Source organism: Podarcis erhardii (genome assembly GCF_964252035.2).
Source record: "Podarcis erhardii genome assembly, chromosome: 6".
Classification (NCBI taxonomy): domain Eukaryota; kingdom Metazoa; phylum Chordata; class Lepidosauria; order Squamata; family Lacertidae; genus Podarcis; species Podarcis erhardii.
The window spans coordinates 19,160,578-19,187,330 of NC_138510.1; the positions used below are offsets into that span (position 1 = coordinate 19,160,578).

A 26,753-nucleotide genomic window follows, 5' to 3' on the forward strand; every position below is an offset into this window, starting at 1 on the left:
TGCTACTGGAAGGAATTTTTTATTAAACTTAGGTTTGCACTATAGAGATGCATTCAGTGGGGGCTGGTGTTAATATACCACTGTTTCCATCAGACTTAGTATATTTCTGCAAGGTTCTTTCTGCTCTTTGTATGACATTCTCTGGGCTTTCAGGCACAAGTTGTAAAGGCCAGTGTAATTTGCACCTGCCATTCCAGTGATAAAGGGAAAAGGGGGGACAGCCTTATCTCCTCTGTCAAAATCCGCAAGTCACCAGCTTAAAATGCAGAGTCATAAGATAATTTACAGCATTTAAGCGGCAGATCCAACTGAAGTCACAGAAAGTGACACAGAGTTTTATTTTGCACATAAATGCTAAAAGGGGTTGGGTTTTCAAATCCCATGGAACAGGTAAGTACTTGTGTCAAGTTTCTTCCCTAAAAGCATGAGAAATTAAATTATACAACTGGAGTCGTAATTGTCTTTCATGTTTTACAGCAGAAACCTTAGTGCCTGTTCATTTATTATTTCATCAAACTTCACCCACATTTAACACTAAATTGGATTTAAATGCAAAATACTCTATCTAGTCTAACTGGCTTTGTGGATCACAGCCATGATCTTACAATTTGAAACACTTCTTATGTAGGAGTGAACACACCCAATGCCAATTAATTGGTGAAACTTGAGGTAACAAGGTTTCGCAATGCATTGAATTTTCATTTTAGATTGAAACTTTTATTCACTCCTGCAGACCTGGTCTGTGCCTTACCATTTTAACTTTCTGATCATACGCTAAGGGAACTTATGAATACCTATGAAGCATATTTATGTTTTTACAAATTAAGGACATAAACTGCATCTCTAAAATCTAGCATGATGAACTGACCTTTTCAAACATGCCTTTCATGTTGTCCCCCCCTGAGGTGTCCAAAATGAAATAATGAAATATTTAACTGTCCCGTATTCATTTCTTTTCAGAATGCTGAAAATTTATGCTAGAAAAATTAAAGTTAGGGTATGAAATCAAGTTACTTGCCTTAATAAAGCACTGTGAGAATGGAGCCTTTTGCAGATTAAAACATGTTGATTTGGGTGGTGATGCAATAAGAAGGAATTTAAGGGGACAGTAAGTAATAGGAAATGTTAATCTTGGGTAGGGGAAATCCAAGTTCTACATCTGTAGGAAGCAAGGGATGGGTAGAAAGGCAAAACAAAAAACTACACTGTCTGAAAGCAAGACTGGACACTTGAGTAAAAAAAATGGAACAAGGTGGTTAAACTGGATACATTTTCTATATAAAATACTGTGGAATGAATTGTAGAAAACAAAGATTGGTTCCCTTTTCATTCGCATTACTACTTTAAATTTAATCTTCCTTGACCACCTAACTACAAAAGTTGAAAGGGTTTTTAAAACTGAAAGGTCTTTGGATGAATTGTTGCAAAACTGGCCTACTCCCTTAGATAAGATGGGACTATAAATCAAAATAAAAATGCAGAATTTTCTGGAGGACAGAGAAGGAGCAGAAGCAACTTGGAGACTCCTCTGTGAGACGCAGTTATCTAATCAGTAACTTCATGAACACATACAACACAAGAGAAGAAATAAATCATATGGTTACAGGGCATGGCCTAAAGACACACAATATAGCAGACCTGCTGAATCTAAGCAGCTCAGGGGTTTGATCACTTCTTGGATGAGAGACCACATGTGTGGTGCTATTAGCTTCTTTCTTTCATGGAGCAAAAGTGGGATACATATGTAATATAAACAGACTAGTTTTGAAGTGACTTCTACAACAGAAACTATGGTGGTCATTTTGATTGAGGTGATGAGCGATTGTTTTTAACCCTTTCAGAATACTCTAGGAAAAGGTAATGTGATCCTGGTCCTTCCTTTTTCTAGTGATTGGCCTGACTGTGGAAGGATAAACTCTGTGCTTTAGCAACGTCTGGGATAGCTCCAATGAAATTCTATATAGACCTGGGGAAAATCAGGAAGTAACTTTTGAGATTTCTTAAGTAAGTAATAAAGCATTCTTGAAGGCATCTAAGTTTAAAATTAGCAATAGTTACAGTTTTTTATTATTGAGTCTGTAAAAATATGACTAACATACAACTTATGCCAATTTGATTTGTAAAATCAAAGTCCATTTAGTGGTATTGACGTACATCATACATTAAAGTGGTAAGAAAAATACTGACATTTGACATATTATACATGTTCATGTAAAAATCATGTTGCATAAAGGTTTTAATTAGAAAACACACAAGTCACAAAAGTACACAACAACATCCTAAATAACATAGCTGTGGAAGAACAGAGATTTCACAGTTTAGCTTGACTTCATCTGAAACTATAAAATTGTTCCAGAAAACTGTACTACTAGCCATATTCTGCTCTCTTTCAGATAAGGTGCACTTAAAAGGCAAATCAGTCTTTAAATTGCTGAGAGGGTTTTTTAAAAAAAATTCTTTTCATTTTTGTAAATCAATACAAACATCAAAAGAATTTTGATTCTGTGAAGTTGTCCATACACATTCATTGTAAGATTCAATCAAAAATTGAGAATGCATTTATGTATGTTCGTGTATATATACACACACAGACATACAGAGCAAACAGCATATTAGAACTTGTAGTAAAATTTTAAGTATCTCTGGGTTTTAAAGTAAAAATTGTACATACACGAAGCCTTCATGTCTTCATCTAGCAGACCGACCTTGTCCCCCACAAGATGCTAGCTGTCAAAGTTTAAGAGGTAGTATATGAAAGTCTAATAGTTTCACTTATACTGAAGCCCAGTACCGTTATATATATATAATTAAAATGTACTATTATTCTCTTTCAAATTGATTTTAAAAGGCTTAGTAAAAATAAGGTAGTGATAAACCATCATGGCAACTGCATTACTTTGCAATTAAATGCAGTGCAGCCTGTCATTTTAATAGCAAAACACATTGAGCCTTTTGCTTATCCTCTCTAGTGTTCATTGATTTCCCCCATCCCCCAATGTTTAATTTTATTAGGTATAATTACATTACTTCAAGCCAAGATTATTTTATGCATTACAAGGATATGTATAGATATATATGCTTTTTAAAGAACACACTCCATCCCGTAAAACAAGCTACCTGATTGAGGCTAGTATCATAAGGAGTAAAATTTAAACACAGTTTAATAAAATATTTTCTTAAGTTTGTAATTGCACTAATATATCCAAAGTGTTCATGCACATGATTGCAGTACAAGTATCAAAAAATCAAACTGAATGTGTTAAGCAGCCCAACAACCCTATGTGTGTTTCCACAATAAATTAACATTCAACTCTTTCACTAATGTTTTGGTTTCCATGCTTCTGTGTAAGTGAAAAGTTCATTTTACACCTTATCTACCATATAATGAACCATGGTAAGATCCATAGTCGTACCAAACATATGCATCCATGAAAATGGCTACCTGATTGCACACATTATCTGTTTGTGGAACCCTCTTCAAGTGGACTGTACTTCAGTCATAATTATGTGAAGAAAAAGGAATAAGCACATGCCCAAAGGATAAATATTAGGATGCCCTTTGCTTAGAATTCTATAAATAGAAAGCATTTTGTCAAGGGGAAAGTAACTAAAACCAACGTTCTAAACTGGTTTATTTGTGGTTATATAATTTGCCTCCTTTTGGGAACTGTTCCACTACAAAAGAACCTTCATAAGCAATAAGATTTATGTTAGCCAAATCTGTCATTAGCACTTGCATTTTTATATTCATTCCATAACAGTTACAGCAGTAGCGGATGCCATGAACCAAGAGAACTAATTAGGGAACAAAAAGGAATAATATTTTAAGACTTTCACATTATGGGTTACAATACAACTCCCACTGACGTAAATGGAAAATCCAATTGGTTTTCGTGGAGCTTGATTGCATTATAATATTTCAAGATCACAGTTTTTCTCTTAAAAAGGGTAAATGTACACATCTATATGATATGATCAGACAAATAACTTCATTTTTTTTAGTGAGCTATCCAATCCATACAAAATAGCAGTGATTTATCCCTCCAACACCAGTAGTAGATCACAATACAGTTTAAAAGGTTTTTTTTTTTAAAAAAAAGTTACACTTCATAACTATCAAATCAATAAATCCAATGGACAGTTCTCTCCCTTCTGATTTTGTGAACTGCTTCAAGAAATTTTAGAACAAGTGAAGTCAATCAACTCATTGAATGCAATCCAATACCGACTTGCCTGTAGTAAGCAGAGTTCAACTCAATGGAGCTTACTTCTGAGTAAATATGAATAGGATTGCACTGATAATTAACATTCCAGATTATTTTAATTTACACATGTCTGGAGTATGGAGTAAGAAGGCCAAAAATTGTTGAAGATTATGTTTGGTAATTTTATTAACATTCTCGTGTTGAAAAATGGTTCAGGCTGGTTCTCCTACGACAATACTCAAATCCACAATTAAATGAAAACATGTTCCATGAACAATACATGGAACCAGATCACAGGACAATAAACTAAACGGTGGGGCTCCTTCTAGACACTGACATTCTGAAAAATAGACCTGCACAATTTTAGGTCATGGAAATGCTGTCCTGCCTTGAACCACAAAACCAGTCAGTGTGTGTTCCTAAAACACTTGTTTCTCAGCTGGGTATCAAAATGGAACAGTTCCTGTGAATCACAGCAGAGTGCTGTAATCCGTTATGCAGATATCAAAAGTCATTGGAGTATGGTAGTTGAGAGGTACGTCCTGCATGAATACAGCCAAGTAAAAAAATTCTTATGGCCTTTTTAGCAAATAAGCTGTTGTAGTTTCACAATGTTATGATTGTCCCATCTTCTTCTAAAGTCTTTGGGTCTGAGTCCTGGATTTCATACTCCATGTTAATGCTGCCAGTTGAACAATACAAGTTTACTTCTCTGGAAGAAATTAAACCATTCTGCACAGATTCATGATTGGTTTCAGTTTGTGTCAGTGACTCAATGCTGTCACTGGAAGGAGCCGCTTTTGGAATTTGTTGTGGCTCACCATTATCTTCAATAATAATATCATCTTCATCACTGTCTTCCTCTTCTTCGGGGTGGTATATGGGCACAGTATGTGGAGTGTAACTTGGAAGGCTGGTATCTGTAGACTGTCCTGAGCTACCAGAAGTCCGGCTGTTCCTAACAACATTGTTTCTCTGATTCGCTGGTCTCACAGTAATTATTAAGTTTCGACTGTTAGCAATCATCATATCTGTAACCTGATCAAGGCTTTTACCTGAAACTTCTATACCGTTTACTTCCAGAACTTCATCATTTACAGCTAATAAGCCCGTGCTTTGAGCCAGTCCACCAGGAACAAGCCTAGAAATGAAAATTCCTGGTACTTTCTCTAACCCATGAGGCGTTACTCTGACACTAGAGCCATCCCGTATATAAAATCCTAGAGGCTTGTCCGTTCCATATTTATAAAGCCGCACTCTGCGATGGGTTTCTGGAAGTATGTCTACATCTATAATAGAAGATACTGGTCTGAAGTCTTGCGGCATGCTAATGACAATGTGAGGCTTTTTTCTATGGTTATCTGGACGCAACACGTTTGTCAAGACATTTTTCTTCCTTGTTATGGTATCCATCCCAAAGGCGCTGTAGTCTGCATCTTCTGTACAAATGAGAAGAGAAAAGGGGGGGGGAGTACATGTTAATTTTTGGAGTACAAAATAAGCCCAGTCAGCATATATGGCACTAGCCATTAAAGAGCTCCTAAATAAATAGTTCTCAGCATTCTGTAATGTTTTGCTCCTGATCTGCTAAATGGAACTTACACAGGCTGGCCTAGTCCAAGAAAAATGGGATTCAAGGAACAAGGTAGCTGCACATGTCTGTATTGAGCTTTATTTTATATAGCCCACTAAATGTGACACATGGCTCTCAACCGGAACATCCTTAGCTCTAGGACTTTAAGCAAAGAAGTTAGCACTGGAAGAGCAAAACTCAGAGCTTTCCAAAGAACCGTCAATGGCTTATAAGATATGTACTTGCAATTCTTTAGTCAATGTGTAATTCTAGGTTACATTTTTCTTCTTCTTGAGTTTCAGTATATTAGAATAAAAAGAATGAGGAAAGGCAAACAGCCAGTGGACCTAATGCTGCCAAATATTGGGATGGTGGCCAAATGACCTGGTTTTAATCTCCTGAAAACAAATACCATTCCACAAGCTCCCTTCCTTGCCCCTCATCAAGAGTAGGTAAAATGGCTGGCAACAGACTAAATAAGTAACATATTTAAACATTGGAAGACACTTCTAACAAGTGGTTTAACAGCAAACTAGTACTACCAACGCCTTGCAACTCAAGCTGAAGAATGTTCTTCCATGGATTTCATTCAGTTATTATAGCAAAAGGTGTTTTAAGCAGAGAGAGATAAGCCTTAATCCACTGCTTAATTGAATTTATATACTGATTTTTAATTAAGAAAATTAATTATAATAAAGCAGGCACCCCAAACTCAGCCCTGCAGCTGTTTTGGGACTACAATTCACATCATCCCTTACCACTGATCCTGTTAGCTAGGGATGATGGGAGTTGTAGTCCCAAAACAGCTGGAGGGCCGAGTTTGGGGATGCCCATAATAAAGTATTATAATTGATTATAACTGAGAAGATTATAAGTCATTTCTTCATATTTCAGGTAGTAGTACATCTGTTTAGCATACAGTTCCTAAGGACCAAGGGTAATATTAAGTCAAGTTTTACTCAGAGTAGACCTATTGAAATTAATGAACATGACCAAGTTAGCTTCATTAACTTCAAAATGTCTACTCAAAGTAAATCTTAGCTGAATACCACCCCAACTGAATACTTCATCCAATGATTTGATTATATATTTGCTCCTAAAATTAATCCAGGTCCTTTCCCATATGCCACAGGACATCAATATGAATCCCATCAGTTTCAAGTCTTAGAAAGTTGTATTTTGGATCATGCTTTAAAGTTGCACACTCAGTTCATGAGGGACATTTATATGAGTCAATGGGTCTCATCTGCTTTTCTGCATATACTCAGAACACACCCTACTTTGTAGCTACAGATTGCAGGGGAAGCCCAGCAGTGGCAGGAAAACAGTTCTTCATGCAACCTTGTCTGCTATTACTGGCCTTTGAATTTAAAGAATCCCAGATATATTTTTTTGAAAATTACTGTTATGAAAAAAATGTTTCTTATGGCTTTAGCACAAGATACCAATGCTAATCATATCTGATACACCTAACAGTGCAATTCTACACAAGTGAATTCAGAAGTGCTTCTCTTCAAGTTTGATGGGACTTACTCCTAGGTAAGTGTATAGTACTGAAACTTGAAGCTTATTTTAATCTGCAATTATGCACAGATCTTATGGCAATTCTAAGTGAAGACCACTATATAGCTAGATGTAACATTAAGGGGAACAAAGACAATGGAATGGTGGATTAGGTACTACTGTTGAATAACTTTCCAGCTTGTGTGTGCTAGGGATTTTAATATTTAAAAGGTATGTGTTCTGCATTCAATTGTATAATTAGTAGCAGTACCTAGTCCTAGTTCTAGGCATGTCTGAAATCAAATACACTATCAAGTACTAACACATTCAAAGACTCAGGATCCAAATGCTAGACAGGAAGGGTATTCTCGGGTTGCCATAGTTTGAAGAGCCAAAAGGAGGACACATTTGCTGACTTTTAATTTTAACTGTGGATTGCTATGACGACGCTCCCCATGAAAAAAAGGTTGTGTCCTGGAAAAAGAGAGTTGGTAGACCCTCTGGAGGAGATTGGGGGGCATGTGGGGGGGGGAGGAGAGAACTGAGAAATCTCATGTGCCACAACATGTCACCCAATATGGGAACTGAGCAGATTCCAGAGTAACTGATACTACAAATGGACTAGTATGACTCTGACAGCCACCATCACACAAAAGCATTGCCAACAGCACAACACATCTGTTGCTAGAAAGTATCTCTTCTTAGAGGTATGTTTATCCTATTTCCTGTTCATTGTTACCAGTGCTTGGGGGAAAGAGAAAACTAACATTTCCGAGCACAATTCAAAGTGTTGGTGCTGAGCTTTAAAGCCCTAAAAGGCCTCTGCCCAGTATACCTGAAGGAGCATCTCCACCCCCATCGTCCAGCCCAGACACTGAGGTCCAGCTCCGAGAGGCCTTCTGGCGGTTCCCTCACTGAGGTAAGTGACATTACTGTATACGGAACCAGGCAGAGGGAAGTCAAGGAAATAACTACTGTATCTGACTTTTAGAAAACATCTGAAGGCAGCCCTGTTTAGGGAAGTTTTTAATGTTTTGATGTTTTATCGTATTTTTTATATTCTGTTGGGAGCCGCCCAGAGTGGTTGGGGAATAAATATATTATTATTATTATTTATTTTACTAGTTTTGTGAGTATAATTAGCAGCTTGGTTCACATATAAAAGTGCTGTACTCATCGTTATTTTTAAAGACCAGGTTAATACAACAACAAACCTAGACAGCATCTTAAAAAGCAGAGACATCGCCTTGCTGAGAAAGGTCCGTATAGTTAAAGCTATGGTTTTCCCAGTAGTGATGTATGGAAGTGAGAGCTGGACCATAAAGAAGGCTGATCGCCGAAGAATTGATGCTTTTGAATTATGGTGCTGGAGGAGACTCTTGAGAGTCCCATGGACTGCAAGAAGATCAAACCTATCCATTCTTAAGGAAATCAGCCCTGAGTGCTCACTGGAAGGACAGAGCCTGAAGCTGAGGCTCCAATACTTTGGCCACCTCATGAGAAAAGAAAACTCCCTGGAAAAGACCCTGCTGTTGGGAAAGATTGAGGGCACAAGCAGAAGGGGACGACAGAGGAAGAGATGGTTGGACAGTGTTCTCGAAGCTACCAGCATGAGTTTGACCAAACTGCAGCAGGCAGTGGAAGACAGGAGTGCCTGGCGTGCTCTGGTCCATGGGGTCACGAAGAGTCAGACATGACTAAACAACTAAACAACAATACAACCAGATATGTTTCTATGATTAAACTTTAAGCTTGCAGGGTGGGCAGAGAGATAGGCTTGAATCCTGAGTTGTTTTACAATCCATCAGAGGATACTGCTAGTGCAATGATGTGATTTTCACTTAGTCCTCTTTCCCCTTGTAGGCCCCCCCCCCCCAATATGCCATCTTCCAGAGTTTTGGAAGGTTCCTAGTTAGGGGAGCTATAAAAGGAAATGGGAATAGTAAAAAAAAAAAAAAAAAAACATCTGCTTCTGCAGTAACTTAAGTTCTAAGCTTCAGCATGCCTACACCTCTGAAAAAACTGTCTGCCTTCTCCTTCTGAGTTGCTTTGTCACACCAGGTACAACTACCATCTGAAAGGGGGTTGGGGCACAAGGGCTGGGGAATCTTGAACATTTCACCTAGAACTGACCACCTAAGAATTTGGCAGTATGTAAGGAAATGACTCTGCTTTCCTTGAGAACCAGCAATGCAAAATGATGTTAATTGATATTAGACAGCATCTCAGATGTATTAGAAATTGGATCCCTAGCAACCATCTTCTTGCACTGGAGAAAGGTGTGAGGGAGGGCAATAGCTTATGAGGGCTGGAAAAGAAAAAGTCAAGAATGGGTAGACAGAAGTCAGCAAATTATACTAACAAAACATAATGGGTTGTATTCAACATAAGGAAGTCCATGTGCCCCCTCCAACACCCTGTATGCCCCCAAACCACTCCTGAGGATCAGGGTACACCCAGGAAAGGCCTAAGATGTAAACAAGTATGGGAATAAAATTAATAAATAAAATTAATCTGGAAATGTGAAGTTATGCAAATACTATCAACTCCTATACTAGAAAGAATCTCCAAGTACATCCCTCAATAGCTGAGCTGAAAGAATATTAACTTGAGGAATGAGTAGTGCATGTACCTGAAACCAAGAACTGAATGAAATGCACTTATTCCAAGACAGCACCAGTAAGAGAATTTTTAACCCAGGTTAAAGTTAAATATGCTGTTATGAACACAATTTCCCCAGTGTTCAACTTCAGTCCAAGTTGAAAGTTCATTTACTGTTTGTCTTTATCAGTAGCAGTTTTCCCTTCAATAGCAACGTAACTAAAATGTTAAATTCAATAAAGTCAAAGATTCTTCTGCTTTAAAACCTTCTTTTATTCAGGTTTTAGTTTAAGAATTAAGGAACAGCAACTCATGTATACACTGAGATTTTCATATTCCCAAAAAGATGCAGATGTGGTGCTTCATTTTGAAAGGACAATGCCCTTGTCAGGAAACAATTTTTAAAATGCTGTGCAGCACTGGAAACAGAGACCAAGATACCTACGTCATGCAGCTTATCTGGGTGTATATTCCATGTTTCTAAACAGAATTGGAGCAATGTAATACCTACACAGCTGAAGGAAGTCTATTGATAAACACTTTGATAGTCTTGAACATAAAAAGCCTTTTATGAAGAAAATATACTAGCTGAGCAACAGTTACTCTTACAGAAAATAAGCAGTTGAAGAATGTGCAAAATAAAGTTCTCACAACCTCTTGTGGAAACTATTATAGCAGGTTGTGTTTTAACCTTTTATCAGCAACTCCTTTCTACATTACCAGTACTTCCTTTCAAATAAATGTTCCCTGTTTTTCCAGGTCTACCTTTCGAAACTCATTGGCATAGTTCGCATGTCATTTTGAGTCATAGCCTAAAAGAAATTATGGCTTACCATGAAAAAGTGTCTTGGTATGTGCACATAGCTCAAATCAGGCTCATCCCACTCCTCCCCTTACTGAACCAGGAAGAAGCAAATCAGAATATTGCTTTAGTGCTGCATATGAGCCAGTACTCATGGTCTGTTTCTAAACAGTGAGTGGAAGCTAAGGTTTGTTCTTGGCTTTTAATAATAATAATAATAATAATAATAATAATAATATACCCCACCCATCTGGCTGGGTTTCCCCAGCAACTTTGGGCGGCTCCCAACAGAATATTAAAAACTTCCCTAAACAGGGTTGCCTTCAGATGTCTACTAAAAGTCAGATACAGATAGGTAGCCGTGTTGGTCTGCCATAGTCAAAACAAAACAAATTCCTTCCAGTAGCACCTTAAAGACCAACTAAGTCAGTTCTTGGTATGAGCTTTCGTGTGCATGCACACTTCTTCAGATACACATCAGATAGTTATTTATTTCCTTGACATCTGATGGTAGGGCATTCCACAGGGTGGGTGCCACTACCGAGAAGACCCTTTGCCTGGTTCCCTGTAACCTCATTTCTCGCAGTGAGGGAGCCACCAGAAGGCACTCACAGCTGGACCTCAGTGTCCGGGCTGAATGATGGGGGTGAAGATGTTCCTTCAGGTATACTGATTTGTTTTTCCTTTCTTTCTTGGCAAAGGTAGGAGTGGTGCAGGGACAACTTGAGCAGCATGTACCAGTATACTGCTTATTCAGGGTAAGACATGGTTTGTCTTGGACTAACTATGACCCAATGACATGTGAATAGATCCACTGATGTATGACAACACATTCTAAATAAAGGCAATATACTGTATTTTTCGGCCCATAGAGCGCACGGGCCCATAGGGCGCACCTAGTTTTTTTTTGGGGGGGGGAATAAAAAAAAATGTTTATTTCCCCCCCAGCCCGAGCTTCCCCCGACCCAAGCCCCCAGAACAGGCAGCTCTCCACAAGCCGTGGGAGAGCTGCGCAAAGACTGAAGCCTGGGGGGCGCTGAGCTCAGCGCGCCCCCAGGCTTCGGGGTGCAGGCAGCTCTCCACAAGCCATGGGAGAGCTGCGCGAAGTCGGTGCGCACCAACCCCTCTCGCTCTCCAGGCTTCAGCGAAAGCCTGCATTCACCCCATAGGACGCACACACATTTCCCCTTCATTTTTGGAGGGGGAAAAGTGCGTCCTATAGGGCGAAAAATACAGTAACTGCTATGTAAGGCAAAGAAATATAACTTGTTTTGAATAGGTGAATACAATAAGGAGTTTATGGCATGGCAATTCTAACACTAGTTTTGAGATAAATAAATGCAAAAAATGGGAAATAATAAAGTCTGATCTTTATAAACTTAGTCAGGCAGCATGACTGTTTAGCCTCTCAACAACCCTTGAATAAATTCTTTTAAGCAATATCAGTACAAAGGTACTATTGTTCTGACATCAACCAATCAGTTTAGAACAGTGAAAAACTTTTGGCAAGAAACCAGAAGTAAAAAGTGTTGCCATAAATAAGGTGAATGCCTATAAGGTACAAAGGTGAACTGCTTTTAATAACCATGCTCACTGGTGTGAAACCAAATCAGCATATTGCCAACTCAACACAAAGAATGAGACATTAGGTAAAGCTTATACTGACCTAACCCACACAAGAGCCTTTATCAAGCACTGTGCAGTTGTCTATGCTTGGTTGCCAGTTACTCAGCTCTTCTGAAAGCATGTAGTAGTACACAAATTAGAAAACTGTCACACCTATTTTTTAAAAATGACTGCCCTTGAAACTCCACAGATGAAAATGGTTATGTATACAATCATTTACACTATTAATTGTTTAACATGTGCTTGTTATTAGCTTATGTTTTGAAACACAAATACTATTTGCATTTGTTTAAAGTGTACTGTTAAGTTTAAAATTCGGCATAACTGATTACAATGCACAAAAGCTAAGCAACTAGTACTAGTATATGCAGAGTTTGAGAACCTCAGAGCTGGTTTTGCAATGAACACATTTCTAGGTCTATTCCTAATAAATTCTCAAGTTACAGCATTTGTTTATTAAAAAAATAAGACATAGAAAGATTATATTGTATTTAAGACAGAAATTTTACCCTTCTGAATATTATTTCTCCCTCCTCGCCCAATCTACCTTCTAAAATACTCTACTATATATAGTAATAGGCATATTTTGCTCCAGACATCTCTGCCAAATACATCCTGAATCAGCCAGGACATTTATTTTGCAACTAGACGAGAAAAGGCTTAGAAGTTTGCAGAATTTATTTTTAATGCAGAATGTTAGATGCCCTTTATAAAATCATTAAATGTGGAATGCTTCTCAACCAGGGAATTGTACTAGTTAGCTCTTTCTTACATTGCAGTCAATGGCATGACCACTCTGTGCAGCATTGTTTCAGAATTACTTTCAGAAAGACCAGTCCCATACATTTGTATTAGATTTAAACTGCAGAAGCCTGGCCATTAGATTCTCTCTCTTTTTAACTCTTCCAAAAATTATAACCTCAGATATTCCAGTGTAGCAAAATAACTGAATTAAACGAGAGAACAATTTTAAATGCTTCAGTATAAAACCTAATCTGTTGTTTTGCCCCCTATATGCTGTATACTGGAAATACTGTGGTACCAGAATAGCATTCCAAATTAGGTATATTCCTATGGCAAGTCTCTCCCCACCCCCCATCTTTATTTTAATGTCTTGTACAGAAGAACATGTATACAATTACAGGTAGGTAGCCGTGTTGGTCTGCCGTAGTCGAAACAAACAAACAAAAATCCTTCCAGTAGCACCTTAGAGACCAAGTTTGTTATTGCTATGGCCTTTCGTGTACATGCACACTTCTTCAGATATGTATACAATTGTTAATTACTGCATACTGAGTGAACACAGCATAATCATGAACAAAAAGAGCCTAAGACTGAAACTTCAGAATTGCTTTCTGATCTACAAGTTTAAAAAACTGGATATAGATTCACTTTAAAATCTTTTAAAGTAGGCAATGAATTACATACAAGATTGTGCCACTTGTAAACTAAAGAAATATATTCATATTTTTGTCATTACAGGCAAACCCCAATTTGCACAGGGTCATTGTGTGTGACAGCGGAGTGCACATAAGCCCATTCCACCCACTTTTCTGGCCACTTCTGGGTCGCCGTGATACAAGTGTCAATTGGGCACACATAAATTGGGTCGTTGCCTGTATGAACCGGTATGCCAGTTATCAAATTCTGGAATATATTCATTGTATATACCCTAAGTCAGAGTTTTCTAAACTGTGTGTCGCCACATGTTAATGTGTCGGCTGCAATGTGTAGGTGTGTCACGCAAATGCTCCCCACACTCCTCCCAGGGCTGGAATGGGTTAGTTTAACCTCTGGTTTGCTAGCAAAACTAAACTACCGTGTTGCGAAATGATGCATGTCTAAAAAGTGTGTTACCAACATGAACATTATGGAAAGCCCTGCCCAGGTCAAGTGAGGACTTACCCTCTCTGGAACCAAAGAAAGAAAAGAAATGGCTGTTTCTACAGATTTAAACATTAACATGAGCACCATGAATTGGATGTTAAAATGAACTGGCAACTAATGCAACTGTTTAAAAACAGGGATTATGAAAGATCTAAATGGAACTCCAACCATTTTGGACCAAACAAAGTTTCTGAGTAATCTTCAAGGGTAGCCCCACAGAGTGCATTGCAATAATCAAATCTGGAAGTTATGAGAGCATGGAGTATTATGAGCTAAGTAGTTTCTGTCCAAACAGGGGTGTAGCTAGCAAACAAGCCAGAGCTGGAAATATTAAGTTACAAATGTAGAAGGTAAGGCTGGAGCACTGGTAACAGCATTCATACAGTTGCTAATGAACTGTTGACAGAAGCTAGCATTGTATGCTGAATAAATGAGAATTGTAATTTTGAATAGATCTTTTGAAGGATTTTAGAGCTTTAAAAACCACTGAAGTATGGAACAGGGTGATATGAGCTTGGTGGCACTCCTAGCCACCATGGCCACCCAAGCCTCCAGACCTGCTCCCTCCTGGGGAATACCACCCCTCCAGAGCAAGTCATCTTCCCACTTCACGAAGATGACAACTTGGGATACAGAACACCTGTCTATCCAGTATTCAGCTTTCATTTTGCTATTTTAATGATACATTGCTTTTCAAACTGTACACTACTTGGAGATGTTTAAAATATTAAGCAGTTTAGAAATGCTTTAAAATAAATAAGTAACTGTTAAGTGAATAACTCATATAAACACACACATATGGTGCTAAAATGTTAAGTAATAATCCCAGCCCAACAAAGTAGCTTATCTGCTCTAGTCATATGGCTACTGAAAGAGATTAAGCAGAACTGCTGAATATGACCTCACCAGTCCATCTACTTCTATTCCAGATTCAGCTTCTATCTTTTTTATGAATATTACAAAATATAAGGGATTAGAAAAAGGTAGCTGGAATGTGCCACTTTACATATTTTAAGGCATTCTATTTAAACAGTTACATATAACTATTTTCTCTTCTACTTACAGCAAATATGACTTGCGTCAGTATTAGGGAGGCTGTGACCATTTCCCATCTTCTCTCCAAACCAGACTAGAGCCTTTGTTTTTTACTGGAAACTCCAGGAATTACACTGTCTGGGTTTCCCCAAGCTATTCAGATTCCCGGGTACAATACAGTGACTTAGAGCCCTTATTATACATAAAAACTGCTGAATATTTTGTTCGTTTTTCATCAACGTGAGAAAAACCTAATACATAATTTGTGAGGAGTTCAGAGTAAAGCTACATTTTTTCTTTGCTTATCTATCAATGATGTGCTTTTGGGGGTAAGTGGTGCTTGTGATTTTATTAAAGAATCTCTCTTTCAGTATCAACAGATTCTATATCTCTTCATGATATGCTAGGCAACAAAGTTTTCAGTAGGGAAGGCAAGATTTGTAGCAAGGTTAAAAGGCATGATCTTGTGTATGAATCAAGGTTGTATTTCAAAAAGATTTAACTATTAGATGAATATGGCTGCCTCTCTAAATGGTTCTATGCTCCCCTATCTCAACTTCTCTCTATGCATAGCAAAGGAAATGCAGCAGGATGAAATCCCACCATACACTGCACAACTGTGCAATATTCTTTCTCAATAAATCAACAGGTATCAAACAATGCATCAGTGTGAATACATATAATGATGCATTTTCTTCCAAGCCAGTAAACTGCAGTTTGAGCAATGATCAGGAAAAACACACAAAGAAATTTAGCTCATTGAAGGATGTATGATGAATATATGCTTACCTTTTCTTTGAATAAAAATTCTAAGCAAAGGATTAGCTGTAGAAACTGCTTTATGATAATTGTCATCGTTGTTGATAGGCAAGAGATCTCCATGAATGTCTATATATCCAACTAAGACATCAATGTTGGGTATTTTGTGAACATGCTGCAGTAATCCATAGAATTCCTCAAATTTTCCAGGCTTCGACCTTTCCAAAGAAAAGCGCCGGAATTCTGCACCAAACTACAAAAATAAACAAACAACAATGAAGTTGATACAGTAATAGGAAATGTTCACATATACACAAAGTCTACTTAAATTTAACACCAAGTTGTAACGTGGTGTCATGAACAGTGTTGAACTAGAATTGAGGAGAATAAAGTTAAAGTTCCCATTCATCTAAGAAGTTATTTGGATGAATTTTCACAAGTTACCAGCTCTTAGAAATCTTGTGAAAGGGAGATCCAATGGATGAATGCTGCAATATAAATGTAACCAATCAATGGAGTTCCACTTCAAATACAAATTCTAACATGAATCAAAACAGTTTTCTGCCTCACTGTATTATGGAGGAAATCATTATGAAAACAAAAAATAAAATAAATCCAAGTATTGCCCACAACTGCAACCATGGCTTAGTACTTGCAGATATAATGCATCTCTGACAATGTTTGGAATGCATGACACCCATCAAATTAACAGAGTCCATTCCTCCTAGTCAACTCCTGTCAGACACCCACCTCCCTGCCCGCAAGGTTACCCAGGCTTCAGCCAGAATTTGTGAAGAGCTTTGCTCAGAAACTTGTTTTCAGTGCTAGAGCTCAACTCTTAATCATGTGACGTAACTAACAGTATCTGAGTAGGTGCAGAATATTGTCTTTCATCACTAAGTAACCACTGCATGTCCCAATATGTATAGGATTAGTGGGCAGGACTTCCAGGTTACAAGGTGTGGCTTTCATTCAGGCAATTTTACACTCCAGCACCTATCTCTTATATATTATTTGGCATTATTTGCTTGGCCTTCACCATGCGTTCTCAGCTCAATTGTGTAATGTCTTCCACCCACAAAGGCCTGTGCAGAAACGTGCACTTTAATCTCTATGGACAACATGACGCGCCAACCTCACCCCACTTGTCTGGACTGGTGCTCCACTGAGGACCCAAGTATCCACTTGCCCTATACAGTGGTGCCTCGCAAGACGAAATTAATCCGTTCCGTGAGGCTCTTCGTATAGCGGTTTTTTCGTCTTGCGAAGCAAGCCCATTGACAGCTTAGCGGATTAGCGGCTTTTAGCGGATCAGCTGAAAAGTGGCTTATCAGCGGATCAGCGGCTTAGGAAAAGGGGGGGAAGGGGGGGAAACCCGCAGGAACTTGCAAGACATTTCGTCTTCCGAAGCAAGCCCATAGGGAAATTCGTTTTGCGAAGCACCTCCAAAACGGAAAACCCTTTCGTCTAGCGGGTTTTCCGTCTTGCGAGGCGTTTGTCTAGCGGGGCACCACTGTATTAGAATTCTCCAAACCATTTAAGTGCTCTTTCCACTAGCTACTGTTCACTGCCTGCCAAAACCCTCTCACTGGTATCACCACCTGCCTATCCTTCTGCAGATCCCAACAATCCACAACTGAAGCTCCCTCACCCCATGCAATATTTGCCTGCTTGTCCAAACTCTATTAAATGTCAAACTACCTGCCATTCTCACCATTACAAACATTCCTGCAATTAAAACACACAAATTCACAAGGCACAATCACCCCTGGGCCGTTCCTAGTCCCATTGCGGCTGCAATTTCCATACTCAATTCTACAGCAAAATGTTCCACTGCAGTACTGCTTACTTACCACATGCCTTAAAATCCATGCTAACTGAAAGGAATGCCAAAATGATAGCCTTCATCCTTCTAGAAGTTTCCTAGCTCTGAAGATTATGCAAATTATTCAACAAAGTGCAGCACATATAGTGAGAAAGCAGATCTTCTGTTTGATGCACACATTCTAATAAAGTGGAACCTCGGTTCCTGAACACCTCTGTAGTTGTATGTTTCAATTCTCGAACACCGATAACTCAGAGGCAAATGCTTCCATTTTTGAACGTTTTTCAGAACCCAGATGTGCAATGCGGCTTCCGCTGAGGGCAAAAAGCTCTTGCAACCAATGGGAAGCCATGTCTCAGTTTTTGAACATTTCAGAAGCTGAACGGGCTTCTGGAATGAATTTCAATTGAGAACCGAGGTACCACTGCAAAGTAATTCGGCAAACAAACAAGCATTCAACCTATTCCATTAATTTAACTGTGAACCTAACCACTTATAGGGGAAGAGACATATAAATATATAAATATAAGACAGCTACTTAGTAGTAACACTGTTGGCTACCTATTTCAGTTGTGAGCACAGTAAGATGTATCAACTTTTCTACACACCTCACTCTGCCTGTGCAAAAGCAGTAGCTGAAAACAGTCTGAAAAACTGGGTTCAATTCTATAAACTATGTCCACCAAAGTTTAAAAGTAAGCCAAGGCAGTAGTATCAGTCAGCCTTTAAAATCAAAATAGCCAAAGAAAGCAAAACTTAGCCACAAAAAAGATAAACGGATGATAGAAATTCGGAATGATTAAACCAACAAGAACGGCATACACCTATAAATCATGCTAGGGAATTTTTAAAAGTTGACATTCAAGCAGACATGGGATTAAAACTATCCTAACAAAGCTAAAAGGGCTGACCTGTGCTCAACAGAATTTTTCAATCATTGCTGCTTGTTAAAGTAAGCTGATAGGTATTAAAATTCTTACATCAGCATGCTTAAGTTCAGATATCTCTTTCTCAACTCTTTTAAGCTTAAACACAGATTGGCATCATCATAGAACAACTCATATTACCATTATCTTTTGTTGTTCCTCTCATGCTATGAAGCTACCTGGACCCTTCAGCTGTCACCTGAGGCCCTCCCACAGATGCTCCTCCTGAGTGAGGTTCAGAGGGAGGCTACTGTATTGCAATTATTATGAGCCACTTTAAGCTCAACATTTGTTGTTGGAAAAGTGGAATACAAACATTAAAGCAAATCAAAATCTGTTGAACACTCTGGATGCTGTCATTAGCATATTCCAGGTGCCAGGTTAAAACTTCTCTTCTCCCAGGCATTTTATGACAAGCTAGCCAATTGCTTACTTGAATTTTGATTGTACTGTATGTTTTCGGCTGGGTTCCCCCCTGTTCCCCTGCTGGGTCTGTTTAAGTTTTTGTTATTGCTGCTGGGGTTATGGATTGTTGAACTGGTTTTATTCAAATGTATAATTTCTTAGGTTTTGTATTACACTTTCCAACTCAACCTTTTCAAAAGTCACTTAGAGCCTTCTTTGTAGCAAGTGCACGGTAGTTAAATAACCACCACCACCACAGCAAGTAGCAACTTGGGAGCTCAGGAATCAAGTATGAATATTTGCTTAAGGGGGCAATTTAAAATGATACACTTTTTAAAGAACACAAATACTTGGTAGAAATTAGGAGTGATTCAAATTGAAACTTAGTTGGTATACAAACCCTAGGATAAGTGCAGATTTCAAATTGCTAAAACAGTAGTTTTAGTACAGTAGTACGAATTTAAGACTGAACTTGTACAATCCATTTTGGAAAATAACTATAGCTTATTGAGGAAATGGACAAAGAAACATAAAAATAACTCTCATGAAGCTATTGGCATTGAACATGTACCTACCAACTACAGTACTTGTTTATATTCCATTTTGCCTTCATTTAGATCTTCTAAAAGCAATATATTGCTGCTTAATTGGGACTATTTTGGCCACTACAAGCAAAAACACATTGCCCCTTGCTCTCTAGCACTATAGTCATCCAAATGTTGTCCACACACCAGATGGAGATAATTTAAAAATAAGGCACAAACACTGCACCTTGGCCCAGAGACATTTAAATTTAAGGAATTATGGTAATCACAAATAGTTTTGTTCTCTGTATATTCTTTAAAGCCTATAATAGCTGGCAGCAAGGCAGAACAGATGAGTCATTTTGTTTTATTACACCTGTGCCACATGAAGTAATTTTAAAAAACCAAACAACACTGTAGGAGTAACTTCCCTTACAAAGGTAATAGATTTATGGTGCCAGGTAATGTTGTCTTTTCTATTTGCATTCTACTCCCTCACAATTTTAAAATTTAAGGAAACCTACACTCTGTTACAATACAATATTATTGTAATTCTTCAGAAGATTGACATGTAGTACCAAAAAATAACTACACACAACCCAGATCCAACAAAAGAACTAACTGAAGCCAGTAAAATGTTGAGGGAGAAAGTACAATTCTAATTGCCCAGAGAAAGAAATAACATTTTTACTTTAACACGAGAAACGGAACAACTTGAGAAGATGGGTTAGGGCCTTTCTGTAACACTAGTTTTACCTTCAGCACTATGCTTAAACTTGCCAAAGGCAATTCAAGATCCTGACCTATGTAATTGTTAAGTGTGTGTATGTACGTAATGTGTAAGTGCATGTACAGCAAATGTGAGGGATTAATCCCATGGTGCTTAAGTGATTTTAAAAAGCTATTTTAAAAATCATTTTAAATATTCAAAGTTATTTAAGGGAACAAGCCTTACAATCCAGCCAGAAACTAGCTGAGGAGTGTCTGTAAGGACAATTCTGCCTCTGGAAGTCCCATAGCACACTAGCCAACTTCATCCTCCCCAGCAGGCCTTCTGCTGGTGGAGTGAGGGGAACTGGGGCATGTTGGAGGAAGGCAGTGAGATGCAAAGTCCAAAGGCCCTTCATTTCTCTTACAAAGCTGGGTCTTTACACATTGCTAATTCCCTCCACTGACTAAAAGGGGAGGAACGAATATAAAGAGATGTGGTAGCTGCTCTGCCAGTGGATTTCCCCAAACCACCATCATATGCTGCCAGTGAACTGTAGGATTACACTTCCCAAAAATTTTATTCTCTATTTCGGTAAGGAATTTTCCCTGTCTAATTGCACCATGCTTCACTACATATTGTATGAGGATGTAGATTTTAGGGCCCTCAACAGATTAGTTGCCCCTTAACACTGCTTAATTACCCACTTGTGTTCACAATCAAAGTGACTGAAGAGAGTGGGGCTTCCCATTATATATAGGTGAAAGACAGCTCTCATTTACACAAGTGACTGAGTACAGAATGTGGAATGGTAGGTATTTTATGTCCACGTGGAATTCAAGGGTGTGATCTTAGCTACCTGGTATAGAATTTTTCTAGGTGGCTTGTGATGATGAATACTAAATTACCCCATAGGTCAACTTAGGAACAAGCTGGGGTGGGGATGAACTTAGTGCTTTAGTAAATAGACAGGAATGCCAAGTAGAGATCTTGTTAAACAAACAAACAAACAAACAAACAAGCAAGCAAACAGGAAAGAGCAAGAATAATAGTGTTTATTTCACATTAAATAAAAAAACTCCATTATGAGTAATATGTTTTTAAGTCTCACTTTGCCTAAGAAAGAAAGCTCTCCTCTTCAAACATATAATTTCCCCCCCTCATTAAAATGTAATCTTAAATATAAAGCATAGCAATTTGCACCAAAGAAATACTCCTTCATTGTCTCCTGAGACAGATGGATGCCACCAGGAGCAAACTAGCCATCAGAAGTACTGTTTTCCACATAAGTATATGTGGAAATAGCCACGAGACCAAAGTAGTACATGGATGTTCACTGATAATTAGGAATAAACGCAAAATGAGTGATAAAACGCTTCATTACAGCCGCAGTCTATAGTAAGACATATCCTGTTACTCAGAGGCTGTGGTGTTGGGATGGCTCACCAGTTTAATTTGTGGCATGACCATACAAATAAAGAAAGAACACTTTAATCTCCAACAAAGTATGCCAGGGTGTGTTCACTAACATAAGGAGGTTCTGAAAACACTCCAGGGTAAGTATTTTGTATGAACACAACCAGCTAAATTGCCGGCACTCTGAACATTCCAAAGGCCTAAAACAGCCTATGATGCCCCAAAATTATCCCCAGTAAAATTTGTGGGTCTCTTTAGCTTCCTTTTAAATCCAAATAGCTACTCTGTTTGTCCCAGGAAGGTGTGCACAATTTGTGAAGTCCTCATGCTACCCTGGTGATCAGTGCCAAAGTTACAGCTGAACTAACATGGCTGAACAATTCAGGGGCTGCAGGAAACAAAAGGCTGTTTCATTTGCTCAAAATGGCATTCTCTGTACCCCCTTCTCCAGAAGAGATTGGCAGCAAGTGCTTTAAAAATGCCATTCTGACTTGCAATCAGGTTAGAAATGCACAACACAAAAAAACAACTGTTTACACAGTCATTAAGAGATTCTAGATATTAGAGAAAAACATTTTTTTTTCTATGCAAACAGAATAGTGTATCACTAACAATTGTGTTGCACATTGTAGAACTTTTATGGTCATGACACTCAAACTATGTCTGAGAATGGATACTTAGCAGTCCCCATAATACTTCATAGAAACCAATCAATCCGAAGACCACTTTTTCAGACCACATTAAAACACAGAGCAATACTCTCTCAATGGTTTAACAAGCTCATTCATCAAGCACTGGCAGAAGCACAAACGCCCAGGCCATATGGGATCCTTGTGTTTGGGTAAAAGGAAGTGTCATCAACACAAGGAGAAAAAGGAATAAAAGTACTGAGACTTGAGGGGTGGTGGTGACTGGCAAAGCCAAGACAAACCAGTAATGCCTACACAAAATCACACCCTATTATTCATTCATGCTAATCATGGATAACCTTCACCCCCTAATTCTGTAATCACTCTCAGATTAGAACTACGGTACCTACCACTATACAGTACACATGCTCACACCTTGAAAATATCAATGAATTGTAGAGCTGGAAGCAATCCCAAGGGTCATCTAGTCCACCCCCCTGCCGTGCAGGAGACTTTTGCCCAACGTGGGGCTCAATCCCACAACCCTAAGATTAAGTCTCACACTGAGCTATCCCAGATGGGGTGGGGGAAGGGGGGAAAAGCTAGTGTTTTGAAAGGGCTCTTCAAAGGTAAGCACAGCCGCATTCTTAATAGGTTACTCTTGGAAAATAAGGCATCTGCAAGTGGCTCCTCAAGCGCATTTTTGGTAACAACTCGCCCTAATTACACATTATTCCAGGAGCGAAATTACTACCTTGACTTTAGTCACCCCAAATAAATGTCACCTGGCACACTATTGGGGCCAGAGATGAAAGATGAAGCATTTAGCTGTTGTCCCGCCAAAATAATAATAAAAATTCGTGCTGACACTCTCTCCCGCCATCACTGCAAGCGAAGCAGAAGATATGTACAGTATATCGTTTCCTTCTCAGCATGACCACCGTGCCTTTTCCCCACATACAATCTTAAAGGGGAAAAAAAGAAACTGCTGGGGCTTAAGACTGCCTGCTAGTTGCGGCCAGTACCCAGGACGAGAGCACCTTCCCACACCCGGTTTCAGGTGCCTGGTACGGACCGGGGGCCGGGGATTGGTCAGCCCTGAAGAGAATGCCCTTTGTACGTGCTCAGAAACACTGCTGCGCGCGGAGGTTCTGGGCTGCGGAATTAAACGCGGCCACCCGTTTCCTTGGTAACCATTCCCCCCTCCCAAAAAAAAACCCCCACACAGACCCCGAAAGAGCACCCCCACCCACCCACCTCAGCGAGACGTAACAAACCCGAGTACACCCCCCCCCCAAAGCCGAGGCGAGGGCCGGCGTGGGGACGCCACCCACCTTGCTCTTCACTTCCATGGTGCCGAGGCCGCCGCGGCTCCCCGCTCCGCCGGCTCCGCGTTGGCCCCGGTTCATGCCGCGGGCGAGTCTGTCAGCCAGCCCGTCAGCCAGACGCTGGTCCGCTCGGCGGCGCGAAGGGAGCGAGTCTGAGGGAAGCACGGAGCACCACCGCCGCCGCCGCCGCCCCTCTCAGCCTCAACCTGCCGCCTCCCGTCTGAGGAGGAACGGCCGCCGCCAGACCGACCTCGCGAAGCCGAGGGGAGGGGAAGGGGGGGAGGAGGAGGAGGAGGAAGGAGAGGGGGAGGGGCCGCCGCCGCCGCCGCCGCCCAGCAGCCTCCTCCTGGCACCTGCAGCTCCGCGGAAGGGAGGAGGCGAGGGGAGCGGAGCGAGAGAAAAAGAGCGAGCCACGAAAGACGACGCATGCGCACGCGTGCGCGGGAAGGAAGGGGGGGGGAAGCCAGGAGGAGGGAAAGCCCCGGCGCACCTGCACCTCCAGCGCGCGTGCGCAACCTGCCGCTCCGGCAGGAGGAAGAAGAAAAGCACCTGCTCGTGGCAGGAGCGGCCGTGGCCCGTGAACGCGCGTGCGCGCAGTTCGCGCGCGGGAGGGGAATACCTGCCGGGCTGGATTCCAGAGAGAGATGGGAGGGCGGCGCATGCGCGTTTAGCAGCCGTCCTTTTCTTGGTTTTTTTTCTTAGTTTTTTTTTCTAGCAACCCTCAGGGATAAATATATACAGTGCTTTTTTTTCCCTTTAAAAATGTTTAGGGGTACTCTCATTTTCCTACTCACATTGAAATACTGCCCCTCAACGAGGCCAAATTACATTCACAAAATGATTAGGGGTATGCGTACCCCCAGAAAAAAAGCACTGAATATATATATGTTTATCCCACTTCTGCACCACCCAATAATAATAATTGCAACCAAATAATACAACACAACCCTCCCACCCCAAATAATTATAATTCAGTATTTTTTGTGTAATGTGAAACTCCTGGAGAGGGGAGGAGGGGTGGGGTAATGGGGGGGGGGAGGCATGAAGTATATAGGCTGTGAGTGTGGGACAGAGAAACAGAAGAGGTTGATAATATGGAACCTGCTATATTTATTTACTCCATTTATAGCCCCACTTTTGACCAAGGAAAGGACTATGTTTTCATCCCCACAACAGCCCTGCAAAGTAGGGCTAGTCTGAGAAATAGTGATTAACTTGCCCTAAGGTCACCCAGTGAGCTGGGATTTGCACCAACAACTCTGAGCCTAACCTAAGACTGAAATGAATTATTGTATTTTAAAGGGGAATGGAAATGTCTGGAAATCTGCAGAGAGAGGAAGGTGCAGTAAGATCAAGAGGGATGTAGGAAACCGTCCATGATTGGGATTGGGATTAATTAAAATCAACTGTATAGTGTTATGATAAAAATAAAAACCATTTGGCATTTACTCATTGTTAGTAAAACTGACTTGTCATTCTGTGGGTGGAGACTGGAAGAATGGGACTGTATTTTAAGTAGCATCTGTATGTATAAGCAAAGTGTCTCTGGGAATTATTTTCTGTTAGTAGGCCAGCAAAAACTTGCAATGGTCAACTGGGAGGGAGGCTGGGTTTGTGATGTTGGCTGATGTACCATAAAACCGGCATCTTGTTGCATAAAATGTTTCAGGTTTTGCATGACTTCTAACAACTGCCATGGGGTGGGGAAACATTTCAATTAGCAAATTGTGCCCTCCCAGTCCACTGAACTTTCACAGTGGGCTTTAATTTTTGCTCTTGCTGCTGCTTAAAATGTAAGATAAAAGTCTGTTATAATAAGTCCTTTGGAAAAATAGTAATGAAGTGTGTTCTAAAGTAATGTACATAGATCAAATTTAAGTGTTGTTAAAACAATTACAAGTCTTCTCATTTCACTCAGGTGGCACATTATAGGATCTGATAACATAAGCTGCAACATAAGCAACTCATTCACTGACCTGATCTATGCCATCACCAACCCAGCAAAGCTCATCTGCTTTTTTCATAGGATAAAAATAACAATTCCTACAAAAATAATAATAAAGGGACACAAATCTGACAAAATAAATTATTTTGAAACATTCAGAAACCAGTAGGAGAACATGACAGTCTCTTGGAGCATTCTACAAGTGACCTTAAAACTGCTGTTCTTCAGTAAAAAAAAAAAAAAAATTAAAGGAAGACCTCAGGGTACAATAGTTGAATTAAAACTTATTCGAAAGTTTGATTCAGTTAAACTTTAACAGAGACTTTTGTTTCCCTTTGCACTACAGATGTCAATTAACATAACATATCTAGGATGATAGTGTTTTTAGTAATTCGTGATAACACAACCATCCTAGATTTTCTATGTTAATTAACACTTGTAGTGGGTCAGGCAACCATTGTCTCTTTTTGGCATCCAACTGATGGAATCAAACTTCTGAATAAGTTCTAAATATCCTTTATAGAAGGAATTGATTACTGCAGTGAATGGTCGGTGTGCTTATCTTCCATACAGTTGAAATTCAGCACTTTAAGGGGTTGTAAGACTTCTTGTTCTTTTTGCTGCAACAGACTAATCTGTAGCTACCCCTCTTGTGGCATTGTGGCCCCTTGACTAAAAGATGTCTTGGGCCGGTATTATAGACCAGAGCACATTTCATCACATGCCTGAAGAAGTTAGGATTTGAAATAACGGTAATATATACAAACATGCCTGCTTTTCCATCTTCCATTTCCATACAGAGCAGCTTTTCCATCTTGCTTTTTCAAGGACTTTTAAATTTTGTGTTATGTGAAGTAAAACAAGTGAAATTTTTGGGAACTAACTTGAACAGTGGGGTAAAAATCCATACAATGGGAATAGAGAAAACGTTTTAACTGGGATGCAGTTCAAAAGGAACATTGGAAACTGCCTTATAGTGAATCAGACTATTGGTCCATCTAACAGTTGGCACTGACTGTTATCGACTCTCCATGGTTTTGGGGGGGGCACTCCCT

At 39.6% G+C, this 26,753-nt stretch overlaps 1 protein-coding gene across 1 annotated transcript; it reads right to left on the minus strand.

Annotated features, from left to right (window-relative positions):
• Nucleotides 1–4,363: 4,363 nt before the first annotated feature.
• Nucleotides 4,364–24,135, minus strand: PARD6B (par-6 family cell polarity regulator beta). Its single transcript, XM_081866712.1, has 3 exons — nt 23,760–24,135; nt 16,022–16,244; nt 4,364–5,644 (listed from the first exon to the last, which is right to left on the minus strand). The coding sequence occupies exons 1-3, from the start codon at nt 23,832–23,834 to the stop codon at nt 4,812–4,814; spliced, it is 1,131 nt and encodes a 376-aa protein (XP_081722838.1). The 5' UTR covers nt 23,835–24,135; the 3' UTR covers nt 4,364–4,811.
• Between the last annotated feature and the right edge of the window lie 2,618 nt (nt 24,136–26,753).